Below are 20725 nucleotides of genomic sequence, written 5' to 3'. Positions count from 1 at the left end.
TGCATAATCTTTTACAGGTGAAGTAATTATTTTCTCATCTCATCATATTTGGCCCATGAAATATTTGAAATCCACTGCAGAGAAGTTTTGCTGAACGAGGGTTGCTGTTCATATTAATTCTGAGAGAATGTGGTTGCCAGGCACCATCTTCAATATGTTTGTGCTACCTTTGCATTTTTTTTTATGATGTAAAAAACTTTCTCTCTTCAAATAAGTTGGTGCTTAATAGATCAATTAAGCAAACTTCAATTTTATGAAAGCTTAGTAGTGTGCCTTTGATATGGCCCCTTGGCCATTGATTTCTTTCCCTCAGCTCATGTGTCAGCTGTTTTGTCTAAGTAATGAACTGCAAGATTTAAAGTTTAAGGACATTCATTTAAATGCAGGTTTTATATCATGGGAGAAAATTTTTGAAGCACATTGCCGATCCACTGATTAGAGATACTAAGTTAGATCAATTATATCTATCTATCAACCTATAGTACATTAGTACTTGATTTGATTTTGTAACTCTGCAAATTTTGTGTATGCTTTAGCTCAATCAGTTGCTTGATATGTTCATTTTTTGGGTGTGGGAAACAGGAATGAGATGCTATTGTGCAATTTGGTAGTGGATTTTATGTGAACAGGAAAGAAAAACCTTAGTTGCAATGAACCATGTATTCACAGCCTTGTTAGCAATATTGAATTGCTACTTAGAAATTATGCTTTGCCCTTTTGCTTGTAAATTTTACATTTGAGTATCTTTGGACATATTAGATGGTATAGGATACTATAGAGGTTGGTCTTTCTCATCTTCTTCCTCTTAGTTTCAATATTAGTTGTTCATGGCTGGTGGAATAAATAAGCTCCAAGCATTACCATGGCTTCTTTTTGGTTGATAATCTTCCTTGAATTCTTTTGTATTGTTAGCATTAAGCTGAATAAGTGTTGGTTTTTCTCATCTTCTTCCTATTCTTCATTTGTTTGTTGTTGCTTGTGGCATTTATACTTTTGCATTTCAGTTCCTTATCACTTAAACAAAATTAAATTGTGGATTTGTTACATGTTTTTCCCACTTCATGATCCTTGCCTCTATCTGGCTCTGGTGTTTTTGTCTCTTCCCATTCAAATGATGTAATTACATGTGAACATTTTCAAGTTCCCATTTTGTTTCATTTTCGTTCTTATTTCTTTTACAGCTTAATCTATTTTGTAATGGAGTAATGGTGATACTCGAAGAAATATTATATATTAATTCTAGTAAATAATATATATTTCTAATATTTTAATAATAAAATATTAACATATTTTACTAAGAAACTATTATTAATATAAAATTTAAATTAGAAAAATTATTATTTTAATTTTGTTTCTAAAATTTAGGTCTATTTAAATTTAAACGGAAAGTTATTGATTTAATTAAGACAAAAACTTAAAAATTTGTTTATTTAAACAAGGATTAAATATTAAGTCAAATTTTAAAAAATATGAATTTCTTGGAACTGAGCTGATTTTGGGCAAAGTGGTTTAAGGAATTCTCTTCCCTCAAATTTTTTTTATGGTAAATTATTATTTATTTTCTGTATTTTAACGAAATTAATTTTTTAATTTTTATATTTTAAAAAATATACTATTTAATTTCTATATTTTGCTTCTGTTAAATTGTTTAATCCTTCATCAATTTTTCTTTAGATAATATTAATCAATCTATTATATATTCTTTCTATTTTAGTAAAACTAATTAGTTAGTCCCTATGATTTAAAAAAATATATTAGTTAGTCCTTATAATTTGACTTAGTTAATAATTTAATTTTATAATTATTTTTTACACCTAAATTATTCTAATTCTGTTTCTTTTATTTCTTTCTTATTATTCCTTATTTCTTTTTCTTTACACGTACACTACTTCTCTCTCTCTCTCTCTCTTTATTTTCGTTTGTCATAAAGACGGTACAAGCTCTATCAATTTCCTTTAGAGAAAACATAAAAATGATGTTCAAAAAATTAGAATTAAAAAAAAAGGTGAATTAAAATTTAATCTTCTTCATATCTAAAAATATATTTTTCAAAATAGATGGATCAATTAATTAATTTTACTAAAATATAAGGATTAAATAGTAATATTTTTTAAAATATAGTGATTAACTTTTTAGTTTCTTTAAAATAGGGGATTAAATAGTAGTTTGAATTGTATGAATAATGAAAAATTTAATAGAGGGATTAAATAGTTTAAAAAAATTAAAATATAAAAATTAATTAATATATTTTTTAAAATACATCAATTAAATAATTAATTATATTAAAATACAAAAATTAAATAATAATTTTCCCTTTTTCTCTAATCTTCTAATTCAAAAATAAATCATAATGATCGAACCATTTAAAATTGGTGACTTTACTTAAAAACAATGGTGGCTCTATAATTATTTTTATTTAAAATAAAGTAAGATTATTTTACTTTACAAGAAAATTTCAAGCTTTAAAAAATTTATACATTATCTTACAATTTTATTATTCACATAAAATATATTAGATTAACGTGAAAATTTGTGACATTTCTAAAAAAAACATATAAATCTAATATTTTTATAAAATTAATATAAATTAATAACAAAGGAAGGTATTATGTATATTTTTATTATAAAATGTAAATAATTTCATTTATTATTATTAATTTAAAAAAATGCTTTATTATATTATTTTAAAAAAGTGTGGTGTCATATTTTTTTATTAATTTAATATAAAAATTTCTTAATATTAAAATTATTTACATGATAATGTACTGGAATCGGGTAGAATGGGAAACCAGGTGGCCGGATCCTTTTTCCATTTTTCTTGCTCGCCGGTTCCTCCGTTTTAAGATTCTTTTCAGAGCCAGTGAACTTCGAAGGGGCTCTCTGCCGCCATTTTCCCAATAGGGTTTGCGGTTGTAGTTGCAAAAATCGCCATTAGTGGCTTCTCTTATCCTGTAAGTTTACATTGCTGAAACCCCTTCTTTCTAAAGAAATGTTTTCTTTCGTGTTCAAATTACTCATTAATCTTAGGCGCTTCATAGATGCCAAAGCTTGTTACGGTCGTTATATTCAAACCCTAACTTCAGTAAATTCGGCTTCAAGCTCAACGGCCCAATCTTTAACAGTCTCTTACCTCTCCAACTCATGTGGGTTGTCACCACATAGGGCTGCTTCAGTCTGCAAGTATGTTCTTATTAAGAGCACAGATCAACCAGACTTGGTTCTTCGACTGTTAAGAGCTAATGGGTTTACTAAATCTCAAATTGCTACCTTAATTTCAAATCAACCTCAACTTATTCTAGCCCATCCAGAAAAAACCCTTGAACCTAAGATTGAATATTTTGAATCACTGGGTATTGCAGGGCCTGACCTGCATAATATTCTATGTGTAAATTCAGCTATTCTAACGGCTAGTTTAAAGAAACGGATTTTGCCCACTATTGATTTCCTTAGGGGGTTGCTTGAGACCGATGAGAATGTTTTTTTCGCCTTGAAGCGAGGCCCCCATCTCCTTTCCTGTGGTACTGAGGTGCTGTTGTCTAATATATGCACTTTGCGAGCTCATGGTGTGCCTGAACCCAGTATTAGGAGGTTATTATTAACGTGGCCACGGTGTCTAAGCCGCGGGGTTCATTTTTTAGAAGAAGTGGTTCGAGAAGTTAAGGAAATGGGGTTTGAACCAACGGGAAAGTCCTTTATATATGCTTTTTATTCAATGTCTGCTATGAGCAACCTGAAATGGGAAAGGAAGAAAAAGTTCTTGATGAGCTTTGGCTGGTCAGAAAGAGATATTATTATGGCATTTAGAACACAACCACTATTCATGACTGCCTCTGAGAAGAAGATTAAGCAACTAATGGAGTTTTATCTGACCAAAGCTTGTTTACAGCTTCCAGATCTCGTTGGATCCCCACATCTATTTAAGATCAGTTTGGAGAGAAATGCCATGCCAAGATGCTCTGTTTTGGATGTGCTAATGTCGAAGGGCTTGATTAAAAAGGACGTAAATGTTGTTTCAGCACTAAAAATGTCTAGAAAACAGTTTGAGAACAAGTTTTTGGCTTATTACAAGGAGGATTACCCTGAGTTGGTCCAAGCGTACAAGGTTGAGACATTTCAAGGATTTGGTAACAAAATGTGATAGGTGTTTTGATGAAGGAACCTTTTCATACAACAAATGCAGAAGCAACCGCTACTATAGGTTTGCAGTATATTTAGCAGTTAGGCAATGGTCAGAGCCCTAAATGCATCTCAGTTACAAAGTCAACTACTTGCTTAGATCAGACTGACTTACCATGTTAAGTTCTTAAACTTGTTCTAACCCCTCCAGCAAAGTAAGTGTTTATCACTAACAAAACTTATGCTGGCCCGTATTTTCTGATGGTTGATTCAAGGTAATTTTATATGAATCTGAACAAACTTTTGACTCGTATAAATCGATTGGGTGAGCATCATATTAATTTTATGCTAAAATTTTTTGTGGTGAACTAGTTATCTTATCTCGGCATCTTGGGCACATGAAGAATCTGAAACTCACTGCAGAAACTTTTGGCTGAACTAGGCTTTACATGTTGTTTGTCCTTTGTCGTTCATAGTAATTTGAGAGAATGTGGTTTCTAGGCATCCATGTTTAACATGCTTGTGTTGCCTTTGCATTTCTCTACGATGTAAACTCTGTCTTCAAATAAGTTGGAACACAAAAGATCTACTTAAGCAAAGGAAACAAATTCATAGCTTTGACTTCCAATTTTAGAAAGCTTACTAGGGTAACTATGACATTGCTCCTAATGTCATTAATTCATTCCCAAGGCTGATCTTTCAGCTGTTTCATCTAAGTAATGAACTGCAATTTTTTAAAGTTCAAGACATACATTTAAGTGCAGGTTTCATATCATGGGAGAATTTTTGGAGCACATTAATTGTTGATCCACGGATCAGAGATACTACTTAATTTGATGTGTTTTCTTGGCATCCATGTTTGATATGCTTGTGTTTCCTTTGCATTTCTGTATGCCAGATTGAAATTCTTTGATATCTCTATCTGTGAATTGATATGTGCCCTTTCTCTTCTTATTATCGTTTGTTTTGTAGTTTCTGTCCCCCTGTTTCATATAGCTGATAGTTCTTTGCCTCTAGGAGGATTTTATTGGAAAATTAGATAGTATAGGCTAGTTTATGAAGTTTCACAAAGCTAATGATGGATTCATTGTCCATCGAGTGTTACTTTCCCCGATGGATATCACCAGAACAAAATGACTGTTAATTTGGTTTGCTTGGAAGAATTTTATCTGCAAATTTTGGTTTGATTAATTAATTATCTATTTTGTAAATGAAATCATAGTTGAATTCATCAAAGAGATTGTTTTTTGCTGGGCATATTATTTATTTTTGGATCGATTTGTTGAGCTAATGTGCTCAATCTCGTTGGATCCCCACATCTATTTAAGATCAGTTTGGAGAGAAATGCCATGCCAAGATGCTCTGTTTTGGATGTGCTAATGTCGAAGGGCTTGATTAAAAAGGACGTAAATGTTGTTTCAGCACTAAAAATGTCTAGAAAACAGTTTGAGAACAAGTTTTTGGCTTATTACAAGGAGGATTACCCTGAGTTGGTCCAAGCGTACAAGGTTGAGACATTTCAAGGATTTGGTAACAAAATGTGATAGGTGTTTTGATGAAGGAACCTTTTCATACAACAAATGCAGAAGCAACCGCTACTATAGGTTTGCAGTATATTTAGCAGTTAGGCAATGGTCAGAGCCCTAAATGCATCTCAGTTACAAAGTCAACTACTTGCTTAGATCAGACTGACTTACCATGTTAAGTTCTTAAACTTGTTCTAACCCCTCCAGCAAAGTAAGTGTTTATCACTAACAAAACTTATGCTGGCCTGTATTTTCTGATGGTTGATTCAAGGTAACTTTATATGAATCTGAACAAACTTTTGACTCGTATAAATCGATTGGGTGAGCATCATATTAATTTTATGCTAAAATTTTTTGTGGTGAACTAGTTATCTTATCTCGGCATCTTGGGCACATGAAGAATCTGAAACTCACTGCAGAAACTTTTGGCTGAACTAGGCTTTACATGTTGTTTGTCCTTTGTCGTTCATAGTAATTTGAGAGAATGTGGTTTCTAGGCATCCATGTTTAACATGCTTGTGTTGCCTTTGCATTTCTCTACGATGTAAACTCTGTCTTCAAATAAGTTGGAACACAAAAGATCTACTTAAGCAAAGGAAACAAATTCATAGCTTTGACTTCCAATTTTAGAAAGCTTACTAGGGTAACTATGACATTGCTCCTAATGTCATTAATTCATTCCCAAGGCTGATCTTTCAGCTGTTTCATCTAAGTAATGAACTGCAATTTTTTAAAGTTCAAGACATACATTTAAGTGCAGGTTTCATATCATGGGAGAATTTTTGGAGCACATTAATTGTTGATCCACGGATCAGAGATACTACTTAATTTGATGTGTTTTCTTGGCATCCATGTTTGATATGCTTGTGTTTCCTTTGCATTTCTGTATGCCAGATTGAAATTCTTTGATATCTCTATCTGTGAATTGATATGTGCCCTTTCTCTTCTTATTATCGTTTGTTTTGTAGTTTCTGTCCCCCTGTTTCATATAGCTGATAGTTCTTTGCCTCTAGGAGGATTTTATTGGAAAATTAGATAGTATAGGCTAGTTTATGAAGTTTCACAAAGCTAATGATGGATTCATTGTCCATCGAGTGTTACTTTCCCCGATGGATATCACCAGAACAAAATGACTGTTAATTTGGTTTGCTTGGAAGAATTTTATCTGCAAATTTTGGTTTGATTAATTAATTATCTATTTTGTAAATGAAATCATAGTTGAATTCATCAAAGAGATTGTTTTTTGCTGGGCATATTATTTATTTTTGGATCGATTTGTTGAGCTAATGTGCTCAATCTCTGAATTTGATATTTGAGCTAATGCCTCTGTAATATTTGAAGCTGTTACATTATATATATATATATATATATATATATATATATATATATATATATATATGGAAATTGATCGGAATCAAAACCAGAATTGAAGATTATTTTTAATTCTGATTTCTTAAAATCACAGAAGCAAATGTTTAATAACGGTTTCAATTCTTAAGTAAAATGGAACCCCAAATCAAAACTGAACATCACCTTTATCAAGTGCAGCATCAACCTGGTATACAAATGTATTGGGCGTTTAGTTTGGATTTGAAGATCCGAAGGATAATGATCCAATACAATAGACGATTCAAAATCAGAAAGGTTCAGACTTGAGACATCCAGATAACTCGTGGCGATTTAGTCCTCGCCGAACTTCTCCTCCCTACGCTTTAACCCCCCCTCTGCCTTTATGAGTGAACTGCGAGGGGGCTCTTATGTGCCATTTTTCCAATAGGGTTTACGTTTCTAATTGCAAAGCTCAACATTTTTGGCTTCTTATATCCTGTGTAAGTTTTCTTTTCCAATTTCTTATCCAAATTACTCTTAAATCATGCCATCATACACTCCAAAGTGTGTTACCCTCGTTGTATTCAAACGCTTTGATCAATAAATTCATCCTCAAGCTCAAAAGACCAACAGCATTTAACATTCAATTACCCCGCCAACTAATGTGGAATGTCTCTACAAAAATGGCTACTTCAGCCTGCAAGTTTGTTCATATTAAGAGCACAGATAAAGCTGATTTGGTTCTTCAACTATTAAGAGCTAAAGGGAACTCAATCTCAAATTGCTTGCTTAATTTCAAAGCAAACGCTACTTATTCAATGCGATCCCGATAAAATCCTTAAGCCCAAGATTGAATACTTTGAATCACTGGGTTTTGTAGCTCTCTGGCTGCCCAGGGTGCTCTGTGCAGACCCAGGGATTCTAGCAACTTAGTTTAAAGAATCGGATTTTGCCAAATGTTGATTTCCTTAGGGGGTTTCTTGAGACCGAGGAGAATTTTATCTCGGCCTTGAAGCGATGCTATAGTGTCCTTTTGTTGTAGACTGAATTGATTTTGTCTAAGATACGCACTTTGCGTGCCTTTGGTGTGCCGGTACCCAGTATTAGGAAGCTAGCAGTATTGCATCCTCAATTTCTAAATCTTGGGCTTGATTCTTGTGAAGAAAAGGTTCGAGAGCTCAAGGAAATGGGGATTGAACCAACAAGCAAGACCTTTATATCTGCTTTCCGTTCAACGTCCCCTATGAGAGCAACTCGACGTGGGAAAGGAAAAAGGAGGTCTTGATGAGCTTTGGCTGGTCGGAAAGAGCTATTCTTATGGCATTCAGAGCACAACCATTATTCATGAATTCCTCTGAGAAGAAGATGAGGCAACTAATGGAGTTCTATCTGACAAAAGCTTGTTTGCAGCTTTCAGATCTTGTTAGATCCCCACGTCTATTTATGATCAGTTTGGAGAGAAATGCAATTGCAAGATGCTCTGTTCTGGAAGTGCTAATGTCGAAGGGATTGATTAAGAAGAATGTAAATGTTGTTTCGGCATTAATGATGTCTAAGAAACAGTTTGAGGACAACTATATTATTTTCTTCAAGGATAATTACCCTGAATTGATCCAGGCATACCAGGTTGAGACCATTCAAGGATTTCATAATCGGATGTGATAGATGTTTTGATGAAGGGAGCTTTGAACACAATAAATACATAACTGCTATAGGTTTGCAATATAGCAGTTAGACAATGGTTGGAGCTGTAAATGCTTCTCAATTGCCATGTCAAGTATTTCCTCAGATCGTACTGGTTTACCATCCTAACCTCTTAAGCTTGTTCTAACCCCCTCTAGCAAAGTAAATATTCATTGCTAATTAAATTCTGGCAAAACATACTGCCATGTATTTTGTGATGGTCTGGTCAGTATATTTTGTTTGTGAATCTGAACAAACTTTTGATTTATTATAAGAAATCCATTTAGAGAGCATCTTGTTCATTTTATCCAAAATCTTTTACTGATGAAGTAATTGTTTCCTCATCTCATCATCTTTGGCCCATCAAATATCTGAAATCCACTGCAGAGAATTTTTGCTGAGCTAGGCTTGCTGTTCATATTAATCCGAGAGAATGCAGTTGCCAGGCACCCATCTTTAATATGCTTGTGTTACCTTTGCATTCTTTTATGGTGTAAACTTTGTCTCTTGTAATAAGTTGGTGCTCAATAGATCAATTAAGCAAAGGAAACAAATTCCTAGCTTTAGCTTCAATTTTATGAAAGCTTACCAGGGTACCTTTGACATGGCCCCTCTGTCCTTGATTTCTTTCCTTTAGCTCATGTGTCGGCTGTAACTGCAATATTTTAAGTTTAAGGGCATTCTTTTAAATGCAGGTTTTATGTCATGGGAGAAAATTTTTGAAGCACAGTGCTGATCCACTGATCAAAGATACTAAATTAGAAAAATTATATCTATTAACCTATGGTACTTAATTTATAACTCTGCAAATTTTGTACGATTTATTTTCGTTCTTGAGCTCTGTATGCCAGATTAAAATTCTTTGGCCTCTCAATTACTGGATTGATATGTTCATTTTTGTGTGTAACTCTATTGTTTGTTTCATAGTCTGTCTCTCTCTCTCTTACCCATCACTGTAATTTCTTTGACTTTAGGATGATTTTATTGGAAAATTAGATAGTATAGGCTACTATGGAAGTTGGTCCTTGCCATCTTCTTCCTCTTGGTTTCAATATTAGTTGTTCATGGGGGTAGAATAAATAACCTCCTTGCATTGCCATTTTTTAAGATTTCTATTGTAAATAAAATTATATAAAATGTGTATTTTTATATTTAATTAATAATTTTTATAAATAAATTTTAAAAAATAAATAATCAACATATAAAATTTAAATTTAATAAAAATTCTAAATATTAATTATCAAATTCAAATCTTCACTCAATAGTTTCACTTATAGATGAAAATATAAATCACCATTTTTTTTAATCCGATTAATATTTTTAAAGTTTAAATTTGTGTCAAATTCAATTAAATATTATTTTTAAGTTCATTATAAGTTTATCATTATTATTCAAAAAATATTTGAAGCTATTTAATTTTATATATTTAATTAATAATTAATATAAAAAATTATTTTTATTAATAATTTATATTTTAAAAATTTAATAATTTTATAAAATATTAAAATTTTATTTTATTTAAAATAACATATATAAAATTTATATATATTATTAAAAAAATATATATATTTTATATTTAATTAAATATTTATATTAACAACTTATCCACCGTACAAAAGCTATACCCGAACGAATCCCACAATGCGTATTATCATTCAAATTTAAACTCAACTATATAACCTAAATTCGCCTTAATATCAGCAAAATCCAATCCGTTATCATCCTTGTTCCACTGCTTAAAAAACTTAAGCCTAATGTATTTTAGTGCAATCGGGTCGACTAGGAAACTAGGAAACTAGGAGGCCGGATCCTTTTTCGTTTGTTCTTGCTCACCATTTTTCAGATTCTTTTCAGAGCTGCAGATTCGGCTTTTAGGTCCGAACGATAGTATCCCTGCGAGTGAACTGCGAAGGGGCTTTCATCCGCCATTTTCAACTTCTCTTATCCTGTAAGTTTATATTGCTAAAACCCCTTCTTTCTATTTTGAAGAAATGTTTCGTTTCGTATCCAAAATCCTCATCAATCATAGCATCTTGGATTCCAAAGCTTGTTATGCTCGTTATATTCAAACCCTGCCTTCTGTAAACTCAACATCAATCTCAAAAGCGCAATCTTTAACTCTCTCTTACCTCATCAACTCGTGTGGGTTGTCACCACCTAAGGCTGTTTCGGCCAGCAAGTATGTTCTTATTAAGAGCACAGATAAATCAGACTTGGTTCTTCGACTGTTCAGAGCTCATGGGTTTACTAAATCTCAAATTGCTACCTTAATTTCAAATAACCCACAACTTATTCTCGCCGATCCAAAAAAAACCCTAGAACCCAAGATTGAATATTTTGAGTCACTGGGTATTGCAGCGCCTGACCTGCGGCAGGTACTATGTATAAATACAAGTATTTTAGTGACTAGTTTAAAGAAACGGATTTTGCCCTCTTTTGATTTCCTTAGGGGGTTGTTTGAGACCAATGAGAATGTTATTCTTGCCTTGAAGCGATCCCCCCATATCCTTACCTGTGGTTCTGAGGTGATGTTGTCTAATATATGGACTTTGCGATCTCATGGTGTGCCAGAACCCAGTATTAGGAGGTTAATAGTAACTTGGCCTGGATCAATAAAACTTAGTGTTGATTTTTTTGAAGAAAAAGTTCGAGAAGTTAAGGAAATGGGGTTTGAACCAACGGCAAAGTCCTTTATATATGCTTTCTATTCAATGTCCTCTATGAGCAAGTCCAAGTGGGAAAGGAAAAAGAAGATCTTGATGAGCTTTGGCTGGTCAGAAAGAGAGATTTTTACGGCATTTAGAGTAAACCCATTATTCATGACTGCATCTGAGAAGAAGATTAAACAATTAATGGAGTTCTATCTGACCAAAGCTTGTTTGCAGCTTCCAGATCTTGTTAGATCCCCACAACTATTTAAGATCAGTTTGGAGAGAACTGCCATACCAAGATGCTCTGTTTTGGAAGTGCTAACGTCCAAGGGCTTGATTGAAAGGAATGTAAATGTTGTTTCGGCATTAAGCATATCTAAGAAACAGTTCGAGAACAAGTTTTTGGCTTATTTTAAGGAGGATTCCCCTGAATTGATCCAGGCATATCAGGTTGAGACATCTCAAGTACTTGGTAGCAAAATGTGATAGGTGATTTGATGAAGGAAGCTTTAAGCACAAGAAATGCCTAAGCATTAGGTTTGCAATCTGTTAGTTAAGCAATGGTTGGAGCAGTGCCAGTAAATGCGTCTCAGTTCCCATTTCGAGGGCTTGGTAAGATCAGATTGATTGATCGTCTTAAGCTTGTTTTGTTGTAACCCTTCAAGCAAAGAGGGACAATATTATAGAATAAATAACCTCCATTCATTGATCGTCTCAGCTTCTTTTGTTGATAATCTTCCTTGTATTCCTGCTTTGTTTTCTTATAGATTTTTTTCTTTTTTTTTTTGGTGCTCATAAACAATATCAATTTGATGTGAATTTAAGAGAAGCTCTTTTATTGAGTGCCCTGATTAGTCTGAGAAAATTATATTCTTCAAAGAAGATACAAGGAAGGAAGAGAATGTGTTGTTTGCTCCTGTACAATGGTGGCAGCGTAGAAGACCAAAAAATAAGGGAGTTTTAGAAAGAGTAGTTATGGTTATGAATGGCAATAGTTAATGTAATAATTTTGAAGTTTTTCACTATTTGATGTAGTCGGTGGATGCGGTTGATAATGAATGATTGGTGTTAATAGTTTTGACAGTTGATATATATTAAGTGTTTGATAATATTATGTTTATATAACATATTTATTTATTTTATTATTAAAATGTATATATATTTATTAATTTATTATACAACATATATAAAAATTAAAACTATAATTCTTTCAAATATAATTATTTTTAGGGCCTGTTTGGTTTAACTGTTGAATACAACTGATATTGTTGGTGATAAATATTCTTGTTAGTGATAGTGATAATCGATAGTGATGATAAATTTTTATGTTAAGTGTTTGGTAAAATTATATTTAGCTGTTGCTGTTGATATGTGAAATGACTAATAAGGGTATATATCATATAATTTATTTTATTATTTAAATAAATATAAAATTATAAATTTATTACATTATATTAAATATATAATTATTAAATTAATATATTATATTATTTAAATAAATATATAATTATTAATCTTTTATATTATATCATTTATTTTATTATTGAAATAAGAAAATAACTATTTTTTAAGATAATTAAATAATTTTAAAAATATAAATAAAATAATAAAATAATTATTATTGTTAATAGAAAAATTTATAATTAATTTTAAGTTTTTAGATATAAATAAATATTTTATATTTTATGTTATTAATAAAAAAATATTTTATCAAAATTAAAATTAGTTAATTAAAATGTTAAAATTTAAAATGAAAAAATAAAAATATTAATAATATTAATTTTCTAGTTAAATAAAAAAGGATAATATAGTCAAAATAAAAAATAAAACCAAATCAGCTATCAGCTGATGAGAAACAGCTCTAAAAATAGAAAATCTGATGGATATCATTTTTGTGAAACTAAACACTATAATGTATATATACATATATTTTATCATATAATAATGAATACTACAACTAGTTTAATTACTATTTATAACATTTTTATATATATGTATTTTTTATAAATATAAATAATTTATGGATATAAAAAAAATTAATTTAAAGAAATGAACATTTTGTAATTAATAAATTTTAAAAAAGTAGTTTAAATAAAAAAAATAAATTCAGATCAATTATCGATAATTCTAAAATTGAAACCGACACAAACTGTAATTATTTGAATATTTATTAATTATCAGTTTTATGTGATAGGATTATAAAATAAATTGGTTGTTAGACGATAACTGAATCAAATATTTTTGAAATTTTTATTTAATAATTTTTAATTTATAGGTTTTCTTATGATTTAATTAAAAAATAGAAAAATGAAAGAAAAAAATGTAAATAACAAACCACATTCACAATGTAGAATGAATTTTAGGTTATATAGGATAAGATTTGCTTCAATAATAAATGCAAATAAAAACAAAGAGTGTTAAAAAAAAAAAAAAAAAAAAAAAAAACATTGTTAGCATTTATTTTATAGGAAAGTGAAATTTCTCACAAAACATCGATTGAAAAAAAATATTTACATCAAAGATAATACCAAAAGGTCAATTGACCCAATTCAATTTAGGTCTAATACTGAATTCTATATTCTAATTTCTTCAACTGCCACCCTTAGATTTTATTTGGTTTAATTCTATAGTAAAGTCTATTTCATTTGCAAATGAATTCTATAATAAAATTCATTCACAAATAAATTTCTTTATTTAGTATATTTTTATTAAATATAAAATTTATTTCAGATGAAATGAATTTTATATTTGGACTAAATAAAATAAAATAAAATAACATATAATAATAATATAATTTTGTCACTTAAATATATATGATTTTAAGTTATGAATTCATTTACAAATTCTATCAATTTTAATAGAATTTAATTTAGTTATAATAAATTTTATGGAATTGATTATTAACAATTCCAAATGAATTTTCATTTAAACTAAATACTAAAATTTTAGATTTACAAATGAATTCTATAAAATTTTGTAGAATTCATTTATACCAAACACTACATTAAAGTAACGCGATCCCCATCGCTATATCCAATGTTGCATTGGTCAATAAATCTATATGAAAGACTATTCAATTGGTATTCATATCATCACCATAGGAGAATAGACCACATAGGCAGAACTCAACCTTAAAAACCTTAAAAATCAGTTTGCAAGGGGAGACTTAAATCATGTTCAGCAATATTAGTTATTCTAGTAGCTGATAGCTATTTTAGTAGCTGTCAGTTATTTTACTGGCCATTAGCTATTAAATATTAGTTATTAGTTATTAGCTATTTATATAATGATCTAAAGCAAAAGTGTTTTGTAAAAATAATTATTGAATTAGTTATTAAATGTAAAAATAGTGATATCATCTTGTTGATCCTGATCAAAACGCTCACTTAACCTCTATAAAAAACTAAAAGAGATAACTTTTTATAAATCACTCTTTTTAAACCTCTAAAAACTATTATAAACACTACTATAAATATTATGCTACTGAATAGTATAAATAAGAGAGATAATTTTTTGACTGTAGTAAAAAAACTATCGCTACCTTAAAAGTTTTGCCTAACAGGGTCTTATTAACCTCTTACTAATATTTTTCCTTAGCAATATGAGATTGTAACATCATGCAACATAACTTTAACAAGACATCAACTATTTCATATTAAGGGCATAACCTCCAACAATATATAAGGCATTTTATCAATTTTACATAAAATATCTTTTTTTATAAATAACATGCAAATAAAATTGCTTCACTTTATAAATTGTCAAATTTAGAACAATTTAACAGAAACTCTCTACTTCTTTTTGGTTTTTTTTTATCGTTTCTCCTGTTCTTTATTTTTTCCTTTAAATTTTCTTCTTATGCGATTATCGGTGAAAATATTTTTTTTGTTTGTTTTTATTTTTTTATGTTTTTATTTTTGTTTCCTAATGAACTCCTATATTTATTTCCATTTAGAAAAAAATTATATTTATCTTCTCATATTTATACATTTTAAGAACATAAATTAAAGATTATCTCTCTAATATTGAGCTCTGCTATACCCGTTTCTAAGTCTTGCTCTATCATTACTAGGGTCATATTTTCTCCCTTATTGTGAGTTTTTTTTTACTATATTTAATGGGCTCCTTAATAGTTCAAAAAACGGTATAAATTGTAAATTCTTTTTAATCAGAGATTTTGAATATTTAAATATGGGTAATGATATTTTACTAATGAATATGCTAATGCGACTTATTTCATTATTGACGTGATGGTTTAAATTATTATGTAGACCATCGAAATAGTAAGTTCTCAAAATGACAGCATTGCGAAAAGTAATTTTAATCGTCCAAAATGAAAAAAATACTAGTTGTTATTCGAGAGAATATTCTCCTCTTTTTAAAATCATCTTTAAGTATAAATTTTTAATTGTTTATATTTGTATTTTCTTTTCTTATGAGAAGGCTATATTGTATTTATATTATGATACTTATTAATGAATTATCAATTTGTTATTTAAAAAAAAAACATTTAGAAGAACTTGATAATTTATATAGAATATATATTTTTTAATTAATTAATAATTTACATAAATAAATTAAAAAAAAAATAAAAATTCAATATATAAAATTTAAGAATAATTTATAATTATGTCTATATTTTTTAATTAATTAATAATTTATATAAATAAATTAAAAAAAAATCGATATATAAAATTTAAGAATAATTTCTAATTATGTCCCTGTGATGTAGCAAAACCTACAAATTAGTCATTGGTATATTTTTGAATAACAGTTTGATCATTAAAATTTAATTTTATTAACAAATTAATTCATTTTGTGTAAATTGACTATTAAATGCCTTTTAATTTAAAATAATTCAATCCCTAAAATTTTGTTTTATAAACAAAATGGTCTTTGAAATTCTGTTTTATTGACAAAATAGTTCCTACATCTATGTTTTATATTTAAGTAATTGTAGACGCCATATTTTGGCCGATCCCCGGAATCAATAAACCTTGAAACCGATCTCCAGAATTAATAAACTTTGAAACCGATCCCCAGCACTAAATTTTCCTTTGCCAGCCAACTTCATTTCCAACCTCTCTTTGCCATATTACCGATCTCTCTTCACAGAGAATTGAATCAATGCTAAGCCCTCGTATCATCTAAAGTCTTGCCAAGTCGCTCACCGATCTCTCAAGCTAATTGTCAAATTTCCTGACCGGTCGATTACATTCCCGATCTCTCCTGTCAAACAAAATTGAATCAATACTAGATCTTTATGCCACTGGTCTTATTGCCGATCTCTCATATTAAGTTTAGGAATAATTAAGATTCCAATCCGATGTAATGATGATCTTGATTTTAAGTGGGTTCACCAAATTTCCAATTTTGATCAAGTCCCGATTAACGTTGATTCCCTATCGATCTCATGCTCATTATGTTTTCCGATCTCTCACACTTAGGTTAATAATCTCTTTCAGTTACTTCGATGTACTCAGACAATCAAGTATTAAGTAATTTAGAGATTTTCCGATCACAATCATTCATTGAACAAAAGAGGCATTCCATTTCATTTCAAAAAATTGTACAAGTCATTCAGCTGGAGGATCACCCCCAGTCTGATCTACATTTTGTCCGTCTTCTCCCTCACCCTCCTCCTCACTATCCTCACCCTCGCCTCCGGGAGCCAGGTCGGCCATCCAAGAGAAGTCCTCCTCTGGGTAACGCTTCTGGAGCTCGGCTAAGAGATCCTTGTGAGCATTCACGTAAGCACTGGCTATTCCTGTCACCATCTCTTCATCTTTCGCCTTAAGCTCCTCGGTAAGATGAGCGACCTGAACAGCTTCGTTGGCCCAGAGCGCCTGGACTTCTCCAAGAGCATGATCCCTCTCAGCCAGAACATGAGTCTGTTCGGCCAGCTTATCCTCATAGTACTTCATCCTCCCCTCAATTTGAGATATGTAATCTTGAGCGGATGAGAGTTGGGATCGGAGGGATGCCACTTCTTGACTCTTCCTTTCGACTTCTTGACTCTTCTTCTCGACCTCCTTACCCAGGCGGTAAGCCTTTTCCCGAACTATGTGCTGGTTCACCAGGCACTCTACATTCAGAGTCATGGAGCGGGTTAGGATGTCGTTAAGATTGTCCGGAGACAGTCTGTCCCGATCCTCCCGAAGGCAGATGGAAGACCCCAAGACTTTGGCAAAATCGGGGTTCTCCCGAACAGTCCGGTTGTTCTCTAGAGAAGTGATCAGCACTTGGGCGCCACGAGAAGAGGGCCTCGCAGGAGGTCGAGAACGACCCCCTTCTGTGCTTGGAGCAACTGGAGGAGGTGCAGCTGGCTCTTCCCGTTGAGGAGGAGATCGGACAGCTTCTGTGATCGGCGGTCCCGAAGGTCAGGGCGGGCCTCCTTGCGTCTCCCCAGGTTCATGGCCGGGTGTTTGAAGTAGTGCCGAACGCTTCATCTCCTTTATTTTCTGGGAATCTCTCTTTCTTTCTTCCGCTTCCTAGAACCTTCACCACCCGCCATACCTGCACAAAAAAGAGGTCAGTGAGATCACTAAGGTCCAAAGATCTGAGAAATAGAAAAATACCGATGCCAAGATCAGAGAGCGGAAGCCCGCGACTTTCGCCCGTGATCAACTCCATCGTCCAATGATGCAGCTCGGCAGTCACCGCATCTAAACAGGAGTACTTTAGAGTGGCAGCTTGATTCTTCAGTTCCATCACTACTAGGCTTTCCTCCTTGTTCAGGGTAATACGCTTCGGAATCAAGGGCCCCTAGTGCCACCAGCTACGGGGGAAGTCCTCAAAGCAGGTCAGATTTTTGCTCCTCAGAATGAAGAAGCGGTTCTTCCAATTCTTAAGGGAGGAGGGCAGATTGGTAAAGAGCCCGCAATGAGGCTTCGCCTGAAAGAACCAGTGCTCGTCGTCCTTGTGACACCCCTTACCCGTCTACAGTATAGCCGAGCAAGAAGTACCACATTCGGTGCCGGAGCACCCTATCTTGTTTTATCATATCTATTGTAAACTTTTTATGTCATTTAAAATATGTATTCTATGTGTAGAAATTTTTTTTTTTTTTTTTTTTTTATATCTTATTTCTGTGGAGACCCGGACAGAGCCTCCCTTATTTTATTAGCATCTGGCGGATTCCACTAATCACCTGTTAACATGTTCATATTCATTTTACACATTTCCATATCATATTCTCATGTATCATATCATTTACAATTATTTATGAGATCTCAAAATGAAGTATTATCTATTGCATTCATATAGAAATTCATAGATAATAAATTACAAGTTTTCATTTCAATCTCAAAGTTTAATTACAAGTCCAAAATGAAATACATCATAAACTAGTAATTACATCATGACTAAACATAATGAACCAAAATACTAGTCTATACATACCAAAATACAACAGAGGTGAGGTGACTCGACAATGGCAGATCCGATCAAAGCTCACGCTGTCTACTTCTTCTGTGCACTTCGGCTGTGGTCGATCTCCAGTACCTACGCGATGGAAAACCAACGCGCTAAGCATAACGCTTAGTGGTGCATAATTTATAATAACAATAATTTAATAATTTGAAATAATATATGCAACTCATAATTTATGGGTATTTTACATTTTTATTGCTCTTTGGAAATAATTAACATTATTGGGATCTTTTATGATTACTTATTGTATTTTAAGTCTTAATTATTTATTTATTTTTTTTTGCCCAAGAAAACCTATAACAAATTATAAAAGCTGGATGTGGGTGTATCTTGGTTAGACACCATATGTCTATCCAAAGATATCATCGTCGTGCACGAGGCGGTTGTCGCACGAGAGGCATTGTCGCAGCTTGTAAAGCCAGAAATAAAGTAGGCATATAGCCTGTAGAACAATCATACCAGACATATATTGTCAGTTCATGATTTTCTCGGTAGGCAGTACTGCTATCTGTAGTCCCTAATTGGTATACCAATTTATCCAACTAAATAAATAAGTCTAGGTATACTATGGGCAATTAAACATTTTTAATTAATTTAGCACTATTTATTGTTACTATTTTCTAGTACTGTTCATTAGTACTATTAATTTCATATTAATGGGAAATTAGTCCCAATTTACATATTCATATCATTTTTAATATTTAATTATCCTTATGAGGATTTTAATTTTCATAGATAGCATTTTTCCCATGAACCTCTCTTTAGGTTCATGTTGATGTGTTATATTTATCTAGGAATTTGACTAGGTTAGGATGTCTATTTAGTCACACTTCCTTCATAACAATTGCTCCTCTATGTTTAAACTTGAATTTCAGTTATTGAATCACTGAATTTGGGGTTATAGAACTCAAGTTATGGTCAAAATACCAAAGGAATAGTATTTTGGAACATTTTCTGGGTTGGCAGTTTCAGTGACCCAATTTGTGCTAACAATTTGAATTGGTTAAAGGCAAAACTGGGTTAAGTGGTCTTCATGAAAAGTGTAGCCCTATGTCTAAAATTTCCATGGTTAAAATTTTAGGTCATTTGGACCAGTATAGAGAGAGTTATGACCAAATGAACACGTACTGTTCATTTGGTCATTTTCTGGGTTGGCAGTTTCAGTGACCCAACTTGTGCTAACAATTTGAATTGGTTAAAGGCAAAACTGGGTTAAGTGGTCCTCATGAAAAGTGTAGCCCTATGTCTAAACTTTCCATGGTTAAAATTTTAGGTTATTTGGACCAGTATAGAGAGAGTTATGACCAAATGAACACGTACTGTTCATTTGGTCATTTTCTGGGTTGGCAGTTTCAGTGACCCAACTTGTGCTAACAATTTGAATTGGTTAAAGGCAAAACTGGGTTAAGTGGTCTTCATGAAAAGTGTAGCCCTATGTCTAAACTTTCCATGGTTAAAATTTTAGGTCATTTGGACCAGTATAGAGAGTTATGACCAAATGAACACGTACTGTTCATTTGGTCATTTTCTGGGTTGGCAGTTTCAGTGACCCAACTTGTGCTAACAATTTGAATTGGTTAAAGGCAAAACTGGGTTAAGTGGTCCTCATGAAAAGTGTAGCCCTATGTCTAAACTTTCCATGGTTAAAATTTTAGGTCAGTTGGACCAGTATAGAGATAGTTATGACCAAATGAACACGTACTGTTCATTTGGTCATTTTCTGGGTTGGCAATTTCAGTGACCCAACTTGTGCTAACAATTTGAATTGGTTAAAGGCAAAACTGGGTTAAGTGGTCTTCATGAAAAGTGTAGCCCTATGTCTAAAATTTCCATGGTTAAAATTTTAGGTCATTTGGACCAGTATAGAGAGAGTTATGACCAAATGAACACGTACTGTTCATTTGGTCATTTTCTGGGTTGGCAGTTTCAGTGACCCAACTTGTGCTAACAATTTGAATTGGTTAAAGGCAAAACTGGGTTAAGTGGTCC

The 20725-nt window shown here is 31.9% G+C and overlaps 1 protein-coding gene across 1 annotated transcript; it reads left to right on the top strand.

Annotated features, from left to right (window-relative positions):
- The first annotated feature begins 10645 nt into the window (after positions 1 to 10645).
- On the top strand, positions 10646 to 11791 carry LOC110658527 (uncharacterized). The gene has a single exon (XM_021816185.2). The coding sequence runs from the start codon at positions 10646 to 10648 to the stop codon at positions 11789 to 11791; it is 1146 nt and encodes a 381-aa protein (XP_021671877.2).
- The last annotated feature ends 8934 nt before the right edge of the window (positions 11792 to 20725 follow it).

This window comes from Hevea brasiliensis, chromosome 18 (genome assembly GCF_030052815.1).
Source record: "Hevea brasiliensis isolate MT/VB/25A 57/8 chromosome 18, ASM3005281v1, whole genome shotgun sequence".
NCBI lineage: Eukaryota > Viridiplantae > Streptophyta > Magnoliopsida > Malpighiales > Euphorbiaceae > Hevea > Hevea brasiliensis.
Note: the sequence above shows the minus strand (reverse complement) of the source record. Positions and strands in the feature narration are given on the sequence as shown.

Bases quoted from the DNA above. Each gene is read 5' to 3' on its own strand.
- LOC110658527 (XM_021816185.2), top strand. From the start codon at position 10,646: ATGTTTCGTTTCGTATCCAAAATCCTCATCAATCATAGCATCTTGGAT.